Source organism: Phoenix dactylifera, chromosome 5, assembly GCF_051530095.1.
Source record: "Phoenix dactylifera cultivar Ajwa chromosome 5, Ajwa_hap1_PhDact_Kaust_v1.1, whole genome shotgun sequence".
Lineage (NCBI taxonomy): Eukaryota > Viridiplantae > Streptophyta > Magnoliopsida > Arecales > Arecaceae > Phoenix > Phoenix dactylifera.
In genome coordinates, this window is record NC_143194.1 from 27,115,296 (window position 1) to 27,136,937 (window position 21,642).

A 21,642-nucleotide genomic window follows, 5' to 3' on the forward strand; every position below is an offset into this window, starting at 1 on the left:
AGTATATTTTCAAGGCCTAGATGCCCACAAACACTTTTTTTTTCCAATCTGAATCTGCATGATCTTTGTGACTATATTTTTTCAGCTGTTATCTGCACATGCATATACGCATTTAGATTTTTAAAGCAATGAGTCAGCATTTGGCTTAATCCATCAAATAATAGTAACAATTACATATTGTTTACTTGTATCACCACCATTATTTGGTTCATTTGAAAATTGTCAAGATGATTAATTTTTTGCTCCTAGCTTAAACATTTTTGCAGTTAGAGACATAGAAACCATACCAACTCAAAGTTTATTTCTTACAGTACAAGTGTTTAAAATTGGATAGATAAAAAATTCCGTTCAAAAAAATTATTAGATTGTTCCTCTATAATAATGGGTTAAATTTGCAGGGAAAACATGATAACTAGCTTTTGTTAAACATCCTTTTTCTTTCATATCGAAATTGTATTATTATTATTATTACTAACCGTATTATTATTATTGTTATTATTATTATTATAATGATAATGATAATGATAATAACGATGATAAAATTTATTATTATTATTTTGATGAACAAGTGATTTAATATTTGAATAATTAATAAGACATTTGAGTTTGCTCTAGGTAATGAGTGTTTTTTTTTTTTTTTTGACTAGAAACGTTTTGTATCCAGATAAAAGAAAAAATATTATTGCACCTATGATCTCCTTGTCGGTTGTTCCGGCGACGCTCCCCTCGCGGGATATTAGCAAGTAAGCCATCCCTGGCCCCACCGTTAACTAGACCATCCAGAGACCCAAACCCCAAAGACCATTTTACGCTCTCTCTCCTCACTTGGAACTCAAACCTTCTTCGCTCGTCCTCTGCTCGCTAACTTTATTAGGGTTTTGCAAGAAGCCTGTTTCTAGGGTTTCGCCCGTCCCTCTCTCCTCCTCTCCAAGCTCCCATGGCGGCCGCCGTCACCGCAGCTGCCCCCCCGGCCCGCAGCGTCTCCTCCAATACGGAGAGCTACGTCGACACCAAGCGGCGCGACGACGTGCGGCAGGCCAACATCATTGCCGCTCGTGCGGTGGCGGACGCTGTGCGCACCAGCCTCGGCCCCAAGGGCATGGACAAGATGATCGCCTCCGCCTCCGGCGAGGTCATCATCACCAACGACGGCGCCACCATCCTTAACAAGATGGAGGTCCTCCAGCCCGCCGCCAAGATGCTCGTCGACCTCTCTCGCTCCCAGGACGCCGCCGCCGGCGACGGCACCACCACCGTCGTCGTCCTCGCCGGTTCCCTCCTCAGCCGCTCCCTCTCCCTCCTCTCCGCCGGCATCCACCCCACCGCTGTCTCCGACGCCCTCCACCACCTTTCCCTCCGCGCCGTCGACATCCTCCATGGCATGGCCGTCCCCCTCGACCTCGCCGACCGCGACTCCCTCGTCAAGTCCGCCGCCACCTCCCTCAACAGCAAGGTCGTCAGCCAGTACTCGTCCCTCCTCGCGCCCCTCGCCGTCGACGCTGTCCTCTCCGTCGTCGACCCCGCCCACCCTGATCTCGTTGACCTCCGCGATGTCAAGATCGTCAAGAAGCTGGGTGGCACGGTAGATGACACCGAGCTCGTCAAAGGCCTCGTCTTTGATAAGAAGGCCAGCCATGCCGCCGGAGGCCCCACCCGTGTTGAGAATGCCAAGATCGCTGTTATCCAGTTCCAGATCTCCCCTCCCAAGACCGACATCGAGCAGAGCATCGTTGTCTCAGATTACACTCAGATGGATCGCATTCTCCGGGAGGAGCGCAACTATATACTTGGGATGGTGAAGAAGATTAAGGCGACCGGGTGCAATGTGCTTCTCATCCAGAAGAGTATTCTCAGGGATGCCGTGACCGACCTCTCGCTGCACTACCTGGCCAAGGCCAAGATTTTGGTGGTCAAAGATGTCGAGAGGGATGAGATTGAGTTCATTACGAAGACACTGAACTGCCAGCCCATTGCCAATATTGAGCACTTCCGGGTGGAGAAGCTGGGATATGCTGATTTGGTGGAGGAGGCTTCGGTCGGGGATGGGAAGATTGTGAAAATCACGGGGATCAAGGATATGGGGAGGACCACGACTGTGCTTGTCCGGGGATCAAATCAGCTTGTCATTGATGAGGCGGAGCGGAGCCTTCACGATGCCCTCTGTGTTGTCAGGTACTCTCTCAGAGAACTACCTCTTTGTTCTGCTTCTTATTTGCACTAGTCATTAATCGATCCAAAAGTTATTGTTGTTCTCTTAAAAACACCATTTTATTGCTTTTTTGTTGGGAAATGTACGAAGAGCTGAATGGTGGTAATTACTTTTTTGATTGGGGTGTCCGGTGCTAGATTGATGGCATTTGTTGTTGATGGCTTTGCAGAGGGATGAGAGAAGGGTTTTGAGAGGTTTTCTGTTGAAAGACTTGAAATGTCTTAGGTGGGTCTTTCTCAAGAGACGTTTAATGTGCTCAGTATTTTAGTATTTTTCTTGAGCTCTAGTCATTTAGTGGTTGCCAGAAGGGTGACGAAGGCGATGCAATGATGTCAAGGGGAAGTAGTTTGAGGTTATATTGAGCAAATGAGTGATGTGAGAACAAGGGAAAGAAATGAGAACTTGAAATTATGGGGTTATTAAGTACTTGTGAAAAGAAGGTAACATTACTGAGGAGGTGATACACCTTAGTATTGGTGCTCTGTTGAAATGGGCGAGGGAATTTATATCATGGGGCGGTTTGCGTAATTTTTAACATTGCGGTCAATATATATCATGCAAGAAATGTGTTCAACTAGTCCGTGCATAATTCCTCAGTGTGTTTTGCACCATCATTTCAAACAATATCTAGGAATAGATGGTTGTTGTCTTGACTTTTGATGGATCCATTACTTGCTTCATTAGTTGTGCCTATGGAAAATGCTTGTCTGGATAAATATTGTCGTTTCTGCCATAATCAATAGTTGATGTTACTGAATTTATATGAAATTCATCTTGTGAGTATAGTTAACTCAAAAGAACAATATTGACTAAAAATTGCCCTCACTACGAAGATAAACTGAAGTATGTTTATCAATGCAGACATCATATGAATATATATGCTCTTGTTGTGTAATCCTTTTTTTTTTGAATCTTTTATAATCTACACCTTGCACTAGTCTGAGATGTTTGCTGATTTCCTTTGATGTATTAAAAAAACATTCTTGTATAGGTTTAGATCCAAAATTTGTCTTCAAGTTGGATCTTGGTTGTGATTCTTTTGCTTGGGTTTTTTATGGTAAAGGTTATGCAATGATGAGTTTGGAGTTCGATAATTTTTCTAGGTGGTGGTATGATCCTTAGGTAATTGGAGTTGATCTTAATGTAAATACTAGTAGGGCATAGAATTTCTAGTGAAATGCATACTTGAGTGACTTATGAAATAAATCCTACTGTGGGGGCAAAAAAATTCGCTTGGAATATTGATTGAGTTAATCTTTGCATGCCTTAGGTAGGATTCTTCATTGCTTTTGTTCATCAATTGGGAATTACCAGTCTTCCCAATTTGATGTTGCATCATGTCCTCGTTGTTGAGACATCAATTGATTATGGGGTCTAGATATTTTGGCAAGAAATTGTTTTGATTTTCGAGGTTATGTGTAATGCCAACTAAATTTTCAAGAATCCCCCCCCCCCTTGCATCATTCAGTGGATTGTCAATGTTTAATTTATTCAACCAGTTTCTGGAATTCGGCATTGTAATCTAATGTAGTTTTATGTATAGTTGCATGCCAATAATAGCAAAGGATGCCATGGAATATTGACTATCACATTGGATGATTTATTGGCAGTTTTTATTAGAATTCTGAATAAATGGTTCTAATATGGACATGAATATGAGGTATTGACTGTCAGCTTACCCTGCTAGAGGGAATGTTTTCTTGGATAGAGAGTGGCCTTTTTGTTAAAGAACTTGTCTTCTTCCTATTAATTTCCTCTTTCTAACTTGGTTTCATCATAATATTCCTATTGTTGCACTAAGACAGTAAAATCACCTTGTTCTTTTCTCTTGTTTAGAGCCTAGATCATTGATATGCTATATGTCATGGAGAGAAAAATTTTGTTTGATGGTGGGACATCCCTTTCCTTGGTAAAGATTACAAGAACCAACATCTCTATATTAAGTAAATTAAGAATAACTTATCTAAGGAGAGATGCTGAAGAACACCTTCCTTCCCTCTATTCATAATGTTCTCCCCTATGGCTTCTTTCCCGTTAAGATCTCTCTCTCTCTCTCTCTCTCTCTCTCTCTCTCTCCAAGGATTAGAAGTTCCATCATCTTAACCTTACAAGGAATTAGTATTTCACAAAACAGATGGATTTTGCATATGTGAAATTTTCATGACCTTTTTTGAGTCTAGTAAGTAGTTAGGGTTGCTTCATGAAATCTTACTGTATAACCTACAGTAAAGTCCATGTCACTGTTTCACAAAATTTTTTGTTTTGTCATGATTCGCTTCTCTAGATGGAATCTCTTCAATGTTTTTTGCAAATATAACCCCAAAGAGGCATTGGTAAATTATGATTCGTGCAGTATTAGCGAGGCCCTTGATGTTATTTTGTATGCATTTACGAAAATTGTATTTTAGATGCCTGAACAAAGATGTTAACCTTATGCTTAGGTGATCCAGAATTGCGAACTTCTTTACATACGATTAGTCTTTATCTTTGAGTTGCTTATTCTAGGACAGCCTGCAAATTCAACATTCCCTAATTGAGAGCCCATGAATCGTCACATTCATTCATAAGAGGGACAGAAAAAATGGTTTGATGATGATGACATGTTTATGCTTAGTAAGTGCTTTTATTTTATCACTAAAAAGTGGTCTCCCTTCCTGGAGATTCACCTTTCTCAGTAACATTGCCATAAGAGCAAATCCACCTTTCCTCATCTCTTTCCTCTTGGATATTCCTTTGGTTCCAACTATTTTAGTGAGTCTGCATTTTTTTAGATTTGACATAAATGGCTAAAATTTGGTGAATCTATTGAAGGTATTGACATGCTTGAATAAAACTGAAAGACAGATTTTTCACTGATTTCACTTTTAGTTTTTTCTCCCCCCACCTCCCAACCCCCCCCCCCCCCCCCCCAAAAAAAAAAAATGATTAAATTTAGTGGACAGTTTGATCTCAATGGTTTGTTCTTGATCCTTTCTTTGCATCCCTTGTGCCAGCGGTTCATCAGTTCATTTTTCTTGTGCTGTTGACTGGTTAAGGTAGTATTGAATTGAGAATGTTGCACAGCAGATGTTTATAGTGGAAAACTGCAGGTTACTTAGTGTTCTAGGTTATTTATGAGGATTTAATTGATGCAAATCAAGGAATAAGGATTTCATTTGATATTCTAGATGCCTTATTATATCTGTTATTTCTGAGTCACATCCTATTGCATGTGTCCTAGTGCACAAAGATGGTTGACTGTTGTCTTGTTCTGGGACCTTATTTTTGGATATTGAAGATTTTTGGCAGATGCTAAGGCTGCTCGCTCTAATTGTGCAAGTCTCAATTTAGTTTTTAAACCATTTGATGGTGAACCTTAACGCAATGGTAGGGTTGCTTTCTTGTGAACTACTGCTCTGCATGCCGGAGTAAGGCTGTGTACATCTGACTATCCTTGGACCCTGTCGTGCACTGTATTGTCTTACTTTTTTTGGGGAAATCTAGGAATGTGAGATTTTGATAGTAAGGTGATAGTGGACAACATTGAAAGTTTCTTTACGTGAGTTGGGTAGAACATTGTGGTTGATGGTGTTTTTTGCATGATGTTACATGTCTGATGGTTTTGTGGATTCCAGATTATGTGGTCTAAAATATTGCTATGTTGTTCGGTGGCTGGAGCTAGTGGCTGTTCCTTGTCTTCAAGGCTAATTGGATTTCTGGTGATCTCTTGAGGGCATGCCATGCCCATTTTCAGCTTGCACTTAATCCTGTAATTGTTGGATGTGGTTAGCATCTGTTGTATATCAATTATAAATATTGTATTTTAAAATTAATAAAGAGCTTTTGAATGCTTCCCACATACCTCTGGTGATGATAGGGAGGGCTCTCTCTCTCTCTCTCTCTATCTATCTATCTGGTTCCTTATCTCTTTTTTAAAAAAGGATGAGTTTGATGATTTAGAATTTGTGATGCTAATGTCATGATTGTGGTATATGAATTTGAATGATTAAATGATGTTGTGATGTTGATGTTCTTGCATTGGGAATGGACTATGTTATTGGGATAACCCATTGTGCTTTTTGACTATCTTTTTGTGTGTAGAAAATGTTTATTTATTTTTTTTATTGTCAAATCCTAGTAGTGATGTATTCCTTTTCTTATGGTGTCATATTGGCTTATCCATATCATGTCATGTACATATCCATGCTTCAAAATATGTGCTTGAATTTTAATTACTGACTGTTTCATAGGATTCTCTCTTCCTTCCCTCTCTCTCTTATAGAATATCCTATTTTCAGCAAGTTAAAAATCGCTTTCCCAATATTTGTTCAATTAAATTGTATGAATTATTTGAATCCATGAAATTTTTACTGTTTATGATCATTCTACGAGATAAATATCCAATGTTTCAATGCTAACACTTTTAAAATCTGGTCCATTTATCAAATCTAAATTGAATCAAAACAATTCTTATTGTGCCATGACCAGATGCTTAGTGAATAAGAGATTTCTGATTGCTGGTGGGGGTGCTCCGGAAATTGAGATGTCAAGGCAGCTAGGAGCATGGGCAAAGGAACTGCAAGGGATGGAGAGCTACTGTGTAAAAGGTTTCGCGGAGGCGCTTGAGGTCATTCCCTACACTTTGGCTGAGAATGCAGGGCTGAACCCAATAGCCATCGTGACAGAGCTAAGGAACCGACATGCCCAGGGTGAGATCCATGCTGGGATCAATGTGAGGAAGGGCCAGATTACAGACATCTTGGAGGAGAATGTTGTGCAACCTTTGTTGGTTAGTATTAGTGCAATTACACTAGCAGCCGAATGTGTGAGGATGATCTTGAAGATTGATGACATAATCCTTGTGAGGTAGAGTGGGACATGTCAACTGGTATTGTTGTTTGGAACCTTAGATGATTTTGTTTAGCTTAAAAACCCTCCTAATTTATGGATTGAAGTGTCAAGAAAAATGGTAGTTCTGGTTGTTTACAAGTCTGGATATTTTGGCTTCATGCTTTAAGTGTATTTCTTAATTCTTGTAGTTCTGTGAGCACTGTTTTCCTTGCTCTTCTGGTATTAAAGGTGAAGCTACGCATGCTTTTCTTCTGTTAGATGCCTGGTTTTTCGAGGAGACTATCATATTGCTGGATAGAATCAAATGATCGGCATTTCATGGCAGCGCTGCTTGGGTTGTTCTGTGAAACCAAACATATGACTTCTTACAAGCTGTCGTTATATTTTACATCTTTCTTTTTCTACATTATATCTCATGATTCACTTGCCCTTTCTTTTCATAGACATCAGCTTTACCAAATCATCCACACTATATATATATATATATATATATATATATATATATATATATATATATATATATAGTTGTTGTCAGCTGGAGCTGTAAGGTGTTAGGTTGAGTCTCGTAACGAGAGCAACTTATGATTAGTTGCCATCGTTGAATTTGAAATCCTGAACAGATTGCAGGTGATCAGCTGAAGTAAGATGAGGATGGCGTCTAGGTCACCATGCCCCTTATGACCAGGATGGAACAAAGGGTTGCAAATGTGCAAAGGTGAGTCAACTCCATAAACCTATCCTGTCTCTCGCTCTATAATATGTTCATTTAGTTGTCACGTCTCGCAAGGGAGATCAAGTATTAGCATTGGAATTCAAATAGTCCTGAAATATGAGAGACCACCTTCTCATGTCTGCTTTTTCTGATTTTGAAAGTATTTCAAGTCTATGGCTCTCTCTCGGCGTAAGCCATGTCAGTTCGACTCTTCCTGCTACCTTCTGGTTAAAGCTCCGGGGCTATCAACGCGCACCGTTGGTTTTAATCCTTCCGTTCGAGTGTGTTCGCCCAATGAATTTCCTACCCGCCGTCAGGAACATCTCACACCTTAAAAAGAAACCCATAATACAGCATAAACCTCCTAGTTTCAAAATTCAAATCTCAATCACCTTTTCTTGCAATTCACAATTTAAATACGAACCATTCAAGATTTAAAATGTCCAATCGCCCCGACATGTTCATAGGGAAGCTCGCCTGAATCAAAATCCGAACAAGCAGTTTCACGACATGCCACTAATCAAACACAAGGGAGCATAAGTTTTGGGTGAAGCATAAGTTTTGGGTGAAGTCCTCGCACTAACTAGCTACATACCACTTGAGTCAACCTCATCAAGACAGCACACCGTCTACTAGCCATACACCATTCCGGTTATCCTCCTCGATAGGTGGCACACCACTAGCCACACATCACTCTGATGCTTCTCTCATCACTACCCTCATACACCACACCATGATATCGGTCATCATCCATACCTCTTACCTTATCATCACTGTTGGGTCAAAAGACCAAACCACTAATATTTATGGTTCCATAATGCTCAATGAAGCCAATGGTTATACTATGTGTCCTGTTGCAGTTGAACTGCTCCAATGAAGACAACAGACTCCACGAGTGCTTATTGGGGTCATCTTATAGACCCATCTAACAAAACAATAATTCACTCGAAACGACTCTCCGAACTCGATAATAACTACCTAGACTAAGATTATGGTAAGAGATGAAACTATGAAGGGTGCTGGTCGCCTGCTTTAGTAGGTGTAGCCTTTTTCGAACATTCCTTTTTTGGCCTCCTCGTCCTCACCCTCTCCAGAGTAGTAGCCAAGCTGAGCCAGAGAGTTTGCCTTGGCACGCACCAAGAGTGCTTTCTGCGCAGCTTCCACATTCTCTGGACGCCCCTGCCATGTCTTCAAGACTGTATTTTGAAGAGCTCGAGCATATGAGAAAGAGACATGCCAAGGGTTGGGCCCTTGGTTCATAGCATTCAAATTCAATGTTGCTTCCACTTCAGACTGCCCCCCCGATAGAAACTGCAAAATGATCATGGTTATTATCATTCTGCAGCATCATCTTAAATCACTACTTACAGTGCATGCTAGTTGATGTTTAACTGGTAGCTTAAAACATGTTTGTTTCAATCAAACAGTCTGTACGGCCAGTCTGGCTGCCAAAGAATGATGCTCCTCGGAAATATTACCTTCCATACATTTCTGATGTCCCAAGACAAGAAATGTGGAAGATAGGATGCAGATATGATAAAGAGAAAAGGAGGAGGCACCAAAAGAATGTGGTTTGGGGAATACCATGATTCCAGGAACTGCAGGTGGTACTCTCCTGTGCAGCAATTTGAGAGTGAACCTGGCAACAGACTCTGGAGATGCCTTCTCCTTGTGTTCAGCACCAGGAGTCACCATACTGGGTTTCAGAAGGATGCCCTCAAACACCACATTATTTTCTGCAAGGTAGTAGAATACTTCTGCCCAGACTTTCTCTGCCACTTCAAGCGTCCTTTCAATAGGGTGGTCTCCATCAAGCAGAATCTCAGGTTCAACAATTGGCACAAGCCCATTGTCCTGCAAATGTGGTAGTAATGGACAGATACAGTTAACAAGCATGATAATGAGGAAGAAGAGGCAAGATTTTTGGATGTCTGATAACTAATTGTTTACAGATGAGGCTGCAGGTACAAATTCACAGAAGAGATCTCTGGTACATCTATCAATGAGCTTGTGATTTTTTCAAGCTTGATCTTGAGACATTATATTATAAAATTTTCAGCTTGCTGAACAATAGCCTGGAATTCTACAGCAGATGTTTAGTACTATACAATATAGAATTATTAAAGCCAGAAATGTGCAACCTTTTTAGAGAGAAGCATTTTTTTTTTCACTTCTTTTTCACAAATACTTGTGTCTGCAAGCATTCAGACTCCAATAGAATTGGCTGAGAACTAAGAATACTACATGTGCACTTCAGATCAATTGAAATTGATAATTAGGACCTGCAGTAGTTTATACCTTTGTATCAGAAATTATTGCATTATAATGTTTACTTAACTTTAAGTTTGTCAGACGAAAATAAAGTGGTGGGTTACTACCACACAACAAACTAAAACCTTTAATTTTTCAAATGTCAAGCATTATAAGCTTTGAAACAGCAATAAATTGAAAAGCAAAAAACTCTCTTTATTTCTATTTTCTGAAAAAGGTAGATAGGTTGTTTCACCAGGTACAGATGCATGGATAGACATGAATGAATTCATGCACAAAATAAGAATGGCCTGAAACAACCGACAGTTGAAGATAATCACATTATGGCTTAACTACAATACGGTTGAAAATTTAAAAATGATCATAACGACTCATCCCATTGAATCTCACTTCTAGAATATATTCTCAGGCATGTGTAGAAAAGCAATACCTGAGCAATAGCAGCATAACGAGAAAGCCCCCATGCAGCCTCCTTAATGGCCAGGGCAGAAGGACCAGAAGGAATGCTAACTACCGTTCGCCTGTACATTTGGTTACAGTTTATTAGACATTTGCGATAATGTTAGCAATTATTTCTGGATGCTGTGAACAGATTAACTAAAAAGCCATGCAGGTTCCTAACAAAAAAGGACCTAGACTAACCACTTAGCAAAACGTGCCCCTTGCTTGTAGTATTCAGCACATCTTGACGCCAATCCATCCAAACCTTGGCACCAAGATTCATTATTTGATCCTGGTAAGGGAACCAGACCCTTGGCAGGACAAGAAAACCAGAGTTTATATGCGAATCAGTATAAAATCTCTAAAGTCAGAGTTGTTGCAAGTTTAAAACTAAGCATGCATGAAAACCCTTGCAGAAGTACCTTGTCGACTTTAATACCAGGGACAATTTTCTCTTCATGCAGACAATCTACAAACTTCTTTCCATCTGTTGTTGACTGGTAAAGTGTTTCCTCAAAAAGAATGGCACCAGAGATGTATTCGCCTAAACCACGAGCTGTCAGCAAAAGCTGTCTGTAAGCTTGGCGATTTGCTTCGGTATTATCCAAACCAATTGAAGCAAGCCTCTTCCCACATGTAGCATTTGATTCATCGATCGCAAGGAGTCCACGCCCAGGGGAAGCAATAGATTTCTACAAATAACATATTCATGAGATACCAACAGATAAACAAAAAAAAAGAAAAGAAAAACAGAAGTGCTCAACATTTAAATATAAAAACTTTTTAATTTTTTTAAGCTTGTTTAGCTTCAGAACTACCCAGGTTTATCCTTTTTTTTTTAAAAAAAAAACAATATCCGTATGTAATAATCCTAACTTATTTGCTAAAATATCTATTTCACAGGGCAGCAGGGATCGGAAGAGCAAAGTCCAAGGCGTAGAATACTGGTAGAGCTGAAGTCTGTGGAACACACAGCAAAACATTTGCACTGCTTGATGAAAATCTGGAAACACTAAACCTACCTCTTATTTAGACTGCCACACACGATGTAGCAGCATAACAACAAAATTCATATTGATAAAAATCAAAACCATTACATGGACTGAAATGATCCCATTATTATACATGAAATCTAATAGTTATCGAAAGAAAGAGATAGATCATAGATGGATTATTAAAGTGAATCAATCCTTCAAGTTGACTGACATGAACACAAGCCTTGCCCTTAAATGGTGTTGGTTTCTTGATAATTGCTTAGTGTTGCTGGAAATTGGACCCGGGGGCGGCCGTCGGCTGAGGAGGAGGAGCTCCGGCGCGAGAATGGCGGGTGGCGGTCCGTCGGCGGGCGGCGTCCTCCAGGAGACCTGCAAAATGCCGGTGGCCGGGGTTTCCGACGTCGGCCTTCCGATGCTTAAGTCAGAGGGGGGCTTAATTTTGGAGAAGGAAAGGAACTGTATGTAGAAGTCCGAAGCCCTCCCTTGGGAGGAAGAAGCCCCTTTTTAGAGGGAGAAGCTCCCCTTTTATAGGAGGAGTGCCAGGGTTACCTGTGATGTGACTGGGCGAATTAATGGATTACCGTCACGATTCGATGTGGGTGTGGAAGTAATGAGTTGCCGTGGATGGCCCGTTCCCATCATGGGAGGAGATGACGTGCAGCCAGAGCTTGCTTGTGGCGCGCAGTGCAGTCCATTCTTAGGAATGGTGAGGCGTTGACAGTCGTAGCAGGATATGGTCCCTGGTTGATATGTCGTGGCGTGGCCGGCAAGTAAAGCATGGTGCGGTGAGGCTGCTTGATAAGTACTAATTAATGTACAAATTTATCTATTTTACATAGCACTTATTATTATTGTTATACACATATTTTAAATATTAACAGAAGAAAATGTGTTTCCCCTCATCATTTCATTTTAATAAATTATTAGAGGTAATTCAAGTTTGGTTTAATTTTCTATATCGATTTAGTTTAATGTGTATGCAGGTCGAGTCACCCCATTCACGAATTAGTCCCAATCTGTTTCATGTGTGGATTACTTTCTTCCACATGTGCATAAAGCTATCCATTCCTTTGTCCACGTCATCTTTCCCATGTGCACCAGGCTTCCCAACTTAGCAAAACAGAGCCCTCCCAACCTACCCAAGTGGACCCCAACCATCTCTCTAAAAAAAAATAATAATAAAATTCACTCACGCCCGTATTCATCTTCCGCATCATTCTTCTCCTCTTCTCTTCCCCTATTTCGGACCATCTCCCAGCTCAGCCGTATCCTTCCCTATCCTTCCTAGATTTTCTCCACTATCCAAGCCAATCCAAGCTTCCCAGATGAATCCTCATGCGATTCATCATCCCCCGTATCCAGCAAATCTCCCAGGCTCAAATCCACGCGTTTTTCCTTTGCTTCAAAACAAAGCTCATCTCCCTCCCAGCCGGCCCCAATGCAGCACTGAAACAAGGGAGATTTCCAAATCGACCCAGCCTCCCGATTCTCGCCATCACCGTCCGCGTCTCCTCCAGATTCAAGATCCCAAATCCCAGATGACCCCGCCTCTTCATCCCGCGATGCAATCCAGCGAATCAGGCGTTCGTTTGTGGGTATCTTCAACGCATCCATGGCGCAATTCAAGTCTGCAGCACATCTCCGGCCATCCGGATTTCCTTCCACAGCCGAGGCGTCCCAGATCTCAGCTCCCAATCGCGACCAGATCAGCAGAGATCGTGCCGGCACGCCTCACGTCTCCAGCCAGCCACGCATCAGGCATCCACCTGCATCCCCGCCTCCTCACAGCTGCCGTTCCGAGCGAGATCCGAGATCAACGATCCACTCCTAGCAGTCAAAATCCCAGCATCTCCGCCTCTTCCTCCGCCGGTGATGCAGCTCGCAGCCGAGATCTAGCTCCGCCATCAACCGCGTGCGTTCCGAGCCGCATCAAGAGCCCAGCCTTCTTTCCGTGATCCCAGCCTCCTCCGCGTCCGGGCATCCCGTGATCTCACATCCGCATCTCCAGCGCGCTCTCAGTGGATCCATCAAGGGGGAGAATGGGTATAAAGAGGGTGGCCATCGGCTTGGAAAGGGGGGAGCTTGGTTGAGGAAAAACAGGGGAGACCCTGTTTCGGTGAAGAGAAGAAGAGAGCCGAACCAGAGAAAAGAAATAAAAAAAAGGAGAGAGAAGGGGGGAAAGAGAATATTTTGTGGCATTTTGGGAAGAATGAGAGGGGAAGACTTTCATTTGAAGATGGAAGGACTTCCGGCCACCATGAGCGGCTGAATCCTGGTTTAGGGGTTTGATGAAGCCATGGATGAGTATTTGTGTTGCATTTCTTTGATTTTTAGCGTTGTAAGACAGTTGCATACTCAATGAAATTATGATCTTAAATTGTCTTGTTTAATTTATGTAAGATGTTTATCTTGTAGAAAGTCTTTGCATGAATTAATCTAGCTTATCGAAATTGAATCCAATACCTGTGGTCTGGAAGAGATTGCTATGCAACTATCGGATTTATCTTTGAAAAATTAATCATCAGATGAATCATGCTAAATAGGACAGACCATGCCTATCCTTAGAAAAGATGGTTTGTGCCAGGCTTAGATGACTCATACTGTGGGTTAGATTTCAGCTTTTTGTATGATTGCCCTAACTTGTAGTTAAGAGCAATCAGATCATACACGCATCTAAGTCATTGAAAGCATCACACTTACGAATCCATCGGTGGATTCTAGCCCTAAACACCTCTCTCCATAGATAATTCGTACTACTACACCCATATTAATTCTTATGTTTTTATCATTTACTCTAGCTTATCCTTTTTGAAATAATTATTTAATTAGGAACAATAACTTGTCTCCAATCCCTGTGGACCGACACCCGTAATCACTATCCTACAGGATACGTGCTATTGCGTGGTTTTATTTTCAAAATTGAAAGAACCGATCACTGCTGCAGGGCATGGCCGCAGCATGTGGACGACAAGGTCGGCCTTCTGAGGTCAGCTCGGCCTTCTATGCTCGGCCTTCTGAGCTCGGCAGCCTGCATGAGTTTGGCAACCTTCTGTGCTCGGCCTTCTGAGCTAGGCAGCCTTCTGTGCTCGGCCTTCTGGTCTCAGCCTTTTGGTCTCGGTCTTCTGTGCTCGGCCTTCTGAGCTCGGCAGCCTACATGAGCTCGGCCTTCTGGTCTCGGCCTTTTGTGCTCGGCCTTCTGAGCTCGGCAGCCTTCTGTGCTCGGCCTTCTGAGCTCGGCAGCCTGCATGAGCTCAGCAGCCTTCTGTGCTCGGCCTTCTGAGCTAGGCAGCCTTCTGTGCTCGGCCTTCTGTGCTCGGCCTTCTGAGCTCGGCAGCCTGCATGAGCTCAGCAGCCTTATGTGCTCGGCCTTCTGAGCTAGGCAGCCTTCTGTGCTCGGCCTTCTGAGCTCGGCAGCCTGCATGAGCTCGGCCTGAATGAGCTCGGCAGCCTTCTGGTTTCGGCCTTCTGAGCTTGGCAGCCTGCATGAGCTCGGCCTGGATGAGCTCGACCTTTCTGTCGGATTTGGGTGCTTTAATTGTATTTGTGGGGTGGTTCATTTTTCCCCCAACACTACCCCCCGACTTCCGAGTTCGAGCCGCTTTTTAGCTCGGACGAAGAAAGTAGTCCAGTCGTCGATCATCCTGTAATATAGCCAAATATATATGGAGATGTGCGTGCCAAGTAGGATGTACCTCTCATACAGTTGGAGTTAAATGCTTTAGGTCGACTCAGCAGCCTTCTTTGGCTTGTGGTCGACTCAACAGGGTGCCCCCACTCAGATCGGGACATGTTGTCGTAGGAGGCGTCGAATGTCGTCAAAATGTCGTCGAATGTCATTGAATGCCTCGGGGGTCCGCGTAGGTACTACCCCGTTGTTGTTGTCAGGCGCCACGGGGGGCCGCGAAGGTACTACCCCGTCTTTCCGAAGTCGAGGAAGCTTGGGCTCGCTGTCGACTTATCGGGGCATCTCGACCTTAGTCGAGGAATCGTGCGCAAGGTCGAGGGGTCTGGAAACGTACTGTCGACCTGCGACGCTTCCCAAGGTCGAGGGGTCTGGGAACGCATTGTCGACACATGGGGCATCTCGACCTTAGTCGAGGAGGCGCTACGGAGGGGCGCGAAGGTACTAGCCTGTTGTCGATGTCGAGCGCCACGGAGGGCCGCGAAGGTACTACCCCGTCTTCCCGAGGCCGAGGAAGCTTGGGCTCACTGTCGACTCAGCGGGGCATCTCGACGTTAGTCGAGGGATCGTGCGCAAGGTCGAGGGGTCTGAGAAGGCACTGTCGACCTGCGACGCTTTCCGAGGTCGAGGGGTCTGGGAACGCACTGTCGACACACGGGGCATCTCGACCTTAGTCGAGGAGGCGCTACGGGAGGCCGCGAAGGTACTACCCCGTTGTCGATGTCGAGCGCCACGGAGGACCGCGAAGGTACTATCCCGTCTTTCCAAGGCCGAGGGAGCTTGGGCTCACTGTCGACTCAATGGGGCATCTCGACCTTAGTCGAGGGATCGTGTGCAAGGTCAAGGGGACTGGGAACGCACTGTCGACCTGCGACGCTTCCCGAGGTCGAGGGAGTTTGAGACTCTACAGTCGACACATGGGGCATCCCGAACTTAGTCGGGATCTTTGAGGGAGATCGAGATGGAGATCGGAGATGGCTTTGTCTGTTGGCGATCATGCGTTCCCACCTGGAGTGGGGCGACGTTGGAGATAGAGATACCCGTAGGTCGTTTTTTGCATTCTCCGACCTGGAGATAGGTAAAATATTAAAATTATTTAAAGCCAAAATGGCATCCTGTACCTTTTGGAGACATTTTGATGGCTTCCGAACTTCGAAGTCCCTCAGGACTTGGCTTAGCACCAGCTTTCTTTGGCTCGATTTTCTGGGAGAGGTGTTCTGCCCTCGGGCTTCTGAGCTCGGGCTTATGAGCTCGGCAGTCTTCTGGTCTCGGCCTTCTGAGCTCGGCTCGGCCTGCATGAGCTCAGCTCGGCCTGGATGAGACTGCTGCAGGTCATGGCTGCAGCATGTGGATGACGAGCTCGGCCTTTTTGAGCTCGGCTCGGCCTGCATGAGCTCGGCAGCCTTCTGAGATCGGCAGCCTTCTGGTCTCAGCCTTCTGAGCTCGGCTCGGCCTGCATGAGCTCGGCCTGGATGAGACTGCTGCAGGTCGTGGCTGCAGCATGTGGATGACGAGCTCGGCTTGGCCTGCATGAGCTCGGCTCGGCCAGCATGAGCTCGGCGGGGGCTTCGGTGATGGCGACGCTCTAAAGGAGAGCAACGTTGCGGGCGCCGTCCTGAGGACTTACACCCGTGAGGAGGGAGTACATGCTGGTTTCTTACTTGCTGCCGGAAGACAGAAGACTTGGAAGGACAATGAGATTTAATGGGGCTGTACCCTTTGCCACAGAGGCTTACAATCCCATTTTAAAGCTCCATAACTCTCCTTCTCCAGACCTCAGTTTTTATTTCTCTTTCCCTTCAACTCGTTGACGTGAGACTTGGGCTACTACTTCTCACTGGTTGCCCCCACATACGTCGTTGCAGCGGGAGCCATGCCTGATTCGAAATGGCTCGGAAGAAAGTTTCTACCTCTGCTTAACATGAACCCGTGGAGGCGGCACAGGAGGGGCCTCCACTTGTTGCAGACTTTGGGCTGCAATGGCTAGCGCTTGGACTTGCTGCACTAGCGCATCGAAGTGCTCGAGTTGGACTTGTGGAACTTGATCTACTGGAGATCTTGGTGGTGAATTCTGGAATGAGCGTTCGGGACTTGGAGCATGATGCCGAGAGGCATTAAAGGCTCCTCTATTCCTTAGTTTCATGGCCGCAACTCGGGCCCTTCCTCTAGCGCCAACTGTTGCTGAAAATTGAACCTGAGGGCGGCCGTCGGCTGAGGAGGAGGAGCTCCGGCGAGAGAATAGCGGGTGGCGGTCCGTCGGCGGGTGGCGTCCTCCGGGAGACCTGCAAAATGCCGGTGGCCGGGGTTTCCGGCGCCGACCCTCCGATGCTTAAGTCAGAGGGGGGCTTAATTTTGGAGAATGAGAGGGACTGTATGTAGAAGTCCGAAGCCCTCCCTTGGGAGGAAGAAGCCCCTTTTTAGAGGGAGAAGCTCCCCTTTTATAGGGGGAGTGCCAGAGTTACCTGTGATGTGACTGGGTGAATTAATGGGTTACCATCACGATTCGACATGGGCGTGGAAGTAATAAGTTGTCGTGGATGGCCCGTTCCCATCATGGGAGGAGATAGCGTGCAGCTAGAGCTTGCTTGTGGCGCGCAGTGCAGTCCATTCTTGGGAATGGTGAGGCATTGACAGTCGTAGCAGGGTATGGTCCCTGGTTGATATGTCGTGGCGTGGCCGGCAAGTAAAGCATGGTGCGGTGAGGCTGCTGCAGGGCATGGCCGCAGCATGTGGACAACAAGATCGGCCTTCTGAGGTCAGCTCGGCCTGCATGAGCTCGGCAGCCTTCTGTGCTCGGCCTTCTGAGCTAGGCAGCTTTCTGTGCTCGGCCTTTTGGTCTCGGCGTCTCGGCCTTCTGTGCTCGGCCTTCTGAGCTCGGCAGCCTGCATGAGCTCGGCCTTCTGGTCTCGGCCTTCTGTGCTCGGCCTTCTGAGCTCGGCAGCCTGCATGAGCTCGGCTTGAATGAGTTTGGCAGCCTTCTGTGCTCGGCCTTCTGAGCTCGGCAGCCTTCTGAGCTCGGCAGCCTGCATGAGCTCGGCAGCCTTCTGAGCTCGGCAGCCTGCATGAGCTCGGCAGCCTTCTGTGCTCGGCCTCTGAGCTAGGCAGCCTTCTGTGCTCGGCCTTCTGGTCTCGGCCTTTTATGCTCGGCCTTCTGAGCTCGGCAGCTTGCATGAGCTCGGCAGCCTGCATGAGCTCGACCTTCTGGTCTCGACCTTCTGTGCTCGGCCTTCTGAGCTCGGCAGCCTGCATGAGCTCGGCCTTCTGAGCTTGGCAGCCTTCTGTGCTCGGCCTTCTGAGCTCGGCAGCCTGCATGAGCTCGGCCTTCTGGTCTCGGCCTTCTGAGCTTGGCAGCCTGCATGAGCTCAGCCTGGATGAGCTCGGCCTTTCTGTCGGATTTGGGTGCTTTAATTGTATTTGTGGGGTGGTCCATTTTTCCCCCCAACACTTAGTATTATGATCAAAGCTCAAATGCCCCATAAAGTGTCTTCAAAGCCCTTTTGACTATTTACATTCAACTATTCCATGAACTTCTTTTTTGGCTATTTGACCCAAATCTAAGACCCCCACCTTGCACAGCTAGTACTTTCTTGCATCATATACTTTTAGCAAAAGATTCACAAGCCAACTTGACCCAGAAAATAAGATTGTACAACTCTCCCATGTTAAAATTTCTCTGTAGTTTTTTGAAATTGTCTTCATAAGCCCAAATACTGATAAGATTGCTGAACAGGCATGCAGCATGCAACACAGTATCACGTTATCAGTATTTACAAAAGAAGCCCACATGTGGGCCAACAGACTAACATGCTTTAGAAAACCAAACAAATGCATGAAATTTCTGACAAACTCAGACCATGACAACACAAAATCATCTCAAATAAAACCATGGGATCAGATTCCCAGAAAGGTTGATCAAGTTCGCTGAAACTTTTTTCTTTTGCTATTTCATAGATCATATTTGGTTCTTTTTCCTAAATATTTAGATAGCATGAGTCATTCTGTCATTATTCCCTCCTGCCCTAACTCCAAAATTAAAAAAATCCACTAGACTGACTCGCAATAACTTTAAATAATTTGTTATATGATTCAGAGTAGAAGATTGGGAGAAGTTTAGGAGGTTATGATTTTCATTTGTGCCATGTCCATCACCTTTAAATGCTTAAAACATTATCATGGCAATCTAATATAATCTAATATCATATTCAAACTTTAACCTTACCACTTTCCTTATTTGGTTCAAGCAAACATACAGAACCAGAGTTCTGTAACCTAGTGGGGTCGGTAAGTTTACATGAAACAGTTCTGAACAATGAGACTAGAAAAAAATAAAAAAGAAATTGAAAGAATGATGTCTTCCAGAGGAATGTGACTTGCCATCAACTAGCATTTGGTGAACAGGCTCCTAAAGCTATTCTCCTTCATTTTTGAGAACCCAAGTAAAATATATTTGTATCTGTGAAAGAGACCCTTAGGATCTTAAATTTAGTGAGAATTATACTAATACTTTAGTTCAAAGATTCCAAGCAACGAAAAAACAGCAACAAATGCTCCAAAAATGATTTTTCTTTAACTTTTTTTCACAAAAGAAAGATTTTGATATATCACAAAGTGGCCTACTTAATTGTCTCACTTGGTAAGGGATTAAAAATCATTCTTGGTATCCATTCTCAATGTTCCTAACAAAAGTCCTAGAAGACGTTCCTAGAAACAAATAGATCTTGCATTAAATGATGCATAAATCGATCGTTCCAATATAAATTGCTTCTTCCCTCTGTTTCTCATCCCTAGTCATAGCTTGCTCAATAAACAGTCGATAATAATAAGCTAAAATAAAATAAAATAACCCTATACTACTATAGTCTTCACGTGAAATAATTTAACTATACATAGATTTCCTTTCATTTTTGTATTCACATAAACAGGAACTTGAACTGCCCAACAAACACAAGATTTTGAAATGATTTAACTATACATAGATTTCCTTTCATTTTTGTATTCATATAAACAGGAACTTGAACTGCCCAACAAACACAAGATTTTGAAATAATTTAACTATACATAGATTTCCTTTCATTTTTGTATTCATATAAACAAGAACTTGAACTGGTCAACAAACACAAGATTTTTACACAAGTAAACAACACCGCCAAAATGATACCTTAATCTAGCTTCCACACCGCTCAGATTCAAAACCCTTATTATATAAAACCGAACCATCATAGAAGAACGATCTTTAATCATGATCCATAAACAAACGCTATGACCGATATCAATGGAAACTAACTCAAAAACGATCATACAAACCACGAAAAAGTCATATTTCTGTACGATCCCCGAGAAAGCGAGAGATCGAATACCGACAAAAGGGGAAAATCACAAGAAACGATTCTGACCCCAGATATCGTGCTTGGAGAAAGGCAGGAGAGAAAAAGGATGGTCTAGGGTTAGGGATGCGTAATTTACTCACAGCGGTCTGGACGAGCTGATCGGTGTAAGATCCGGCCCTGACCACCGGCACCGAGACCCGCCGCAACGACGGCCGAACGGACCGCCCCTCGCCCAACGGCTTCCTGCCGCCGACCCACTGGCTCGCCGGAGCACTCATCTTCACCGTCGCCATCTCTCTCACGGCCCTCCCCCTTCTGTCCCAGCGCGGACGTTTAAATAGACCAAGAAGGAATAAAAAAGAAAAGTTACGGAACCTTACGTATTTCATATTTTGTTAAGGTGTGCATACGTCGCGGGTGGTCCCACCAGTGTCCAACCAATCATTCGTTCCGTAAGAAAAAAATCGTGAAGTTGGCTTTTATGATATTATTCATCATGCAGTGCTCCGCCCCACTGCATCGGGTCCTCCGAAAGCCGTCTCTACGACCAAAGCGAATTCTCCGGCACGGACCTAATGCAATTACTAAACTACCCTTATATTTTAAGCTGCGACCTTCGCCGCTGGATTGTGATCGGCCGGATGAGAATGGAGTTCGGAAGCGCCAGGACATCCTCGGTCAGCGAGGTCGATTCATGTGTTCCTCCTGAACTTTTATATTAGCTAATAATATCTTCCGACGTAGCATAAGTACGTCATGTTGCTGTTTGTCTTTATGGAAGTACTATGGATAAGTACAAAGATCCAAGGGAACAGTTTCTCTCCTCTGCCGCTCTGCGTTCCACGTACATATTGGCTGGATTTGGGCGCGGGTGTAATCATGACATATAGCAAATATTTATATTTAATGTGGGATCCACATGATGTGGCGGCGGCGGCGGCGGCAGCAAAAGCGGAGGCGGGGCGGGCTGGGCTGCTATCGGAGCGTGACAGAGCACTGCTAATTGGGCTGCTTACGCGAAACTAGTATGAGTCGCTGGTGTACCCAAAAAAAAAAAAAAATTTGCTCCTACGGCACCGTATCTCATGCTTGTTTAGAGGGTATCCCCAATGTGATTAGATGCCATAACTCAATCTTGGACCAAATTTAAGATCCACTCTTTGATGCACTACCTT

The 21,642-nt window shown here is 44.2% G+C and overlaps 2 protein-coding genes across 2 annotated transcripts; one reads left to right on the plus strand and one right to left on the minus strand.

Annotated features, from left to right (window-relative positions):
• Positions 1–772: 772 nt before the first annotated feature.
• On the plus strand, positions 773–7,296 carry LOC103696115 (T-complex protein 1 subunit delta-like). Its single transcript, XM_088722095.2, has 2 exons — positions 773–2,172; positions 6,677–7,296. Exons 1-2 carry the CDS (start codon positions 938–940, stop codon positions 7,056–7,058), a joined length of 1,617 nt encoding a protein of 538 aa, XP_088578221.1. The 5' UTR covers positions 773–937; the 3' UTR covers positions 7,059–7,296.
• A 1,265-nt stretch (positions 7,297–8,561) lies between these two features.
• LOC103696106 (fructose-bisphosphate aldolase 1, chloroplastic-like) lies at positions 8,562–20,830 on the minus strand. Its single transcript, XM_088722096.2, has 6 exons — positions 20,608–20,830; positions 10,886–11,155; positions 10,665–10,774; positions 10,453–10,543; positions 9,336–9,605; positions 8,562–9,062 (listed from the first exon to the last, which is right to left on the minus strand). The coding sequence occupies exons 1-6, from the start codon at positions 20,758–20,760 to the stop codon at positions 8,784–8,786; spliced, it is 1,173 nt and encodes a 390-aa protein (XP_088578222.2). The 5' UTR covers positions 20,761–20,830; the 3' UTR covers positions 8,562–8,783.
• Positions 20,831–21,642: the final 812 nt, after the last annotated feature.

Coding starts and splice junctions, on each gene's coding strand:
- LOC103696115 (XM_088722095.2), top strand. CDS start 938: ATGGCGGCCGCCGTCACCGCAGCTGCCCCCCCGGCCCGCAGCGTCTCC. Junction 2,173..6,676: donor GATGCCCTCTGTGTTGTCAG/GTACTCTCTCAG, acceptor TGCCATGACCAG/ATGCTTAGTGAATAAGAGAT.
- LOC103696106 (XM_088722096.2), bottom strand. CDS start 20,760: ATGGCGACGGTGAAGATGAGTGCTCCGGCGAGCCAGTGGGTCGGCGGC. Junction 11,156..20,607: donor ATCAGCTCGTCCAGACCGCT/GTGAGTAAATTA, acceptor TGTTATTTGTAG/AAATCTATTGCTTCCCCTGG. Junction 10,775..10,885: donor CTGGTATTAAAGTCGACAAG/GTACTTCTGCAA, acceptor TGTCCTGCCAAG/GGTCTGGTTCCCTTACCAGG.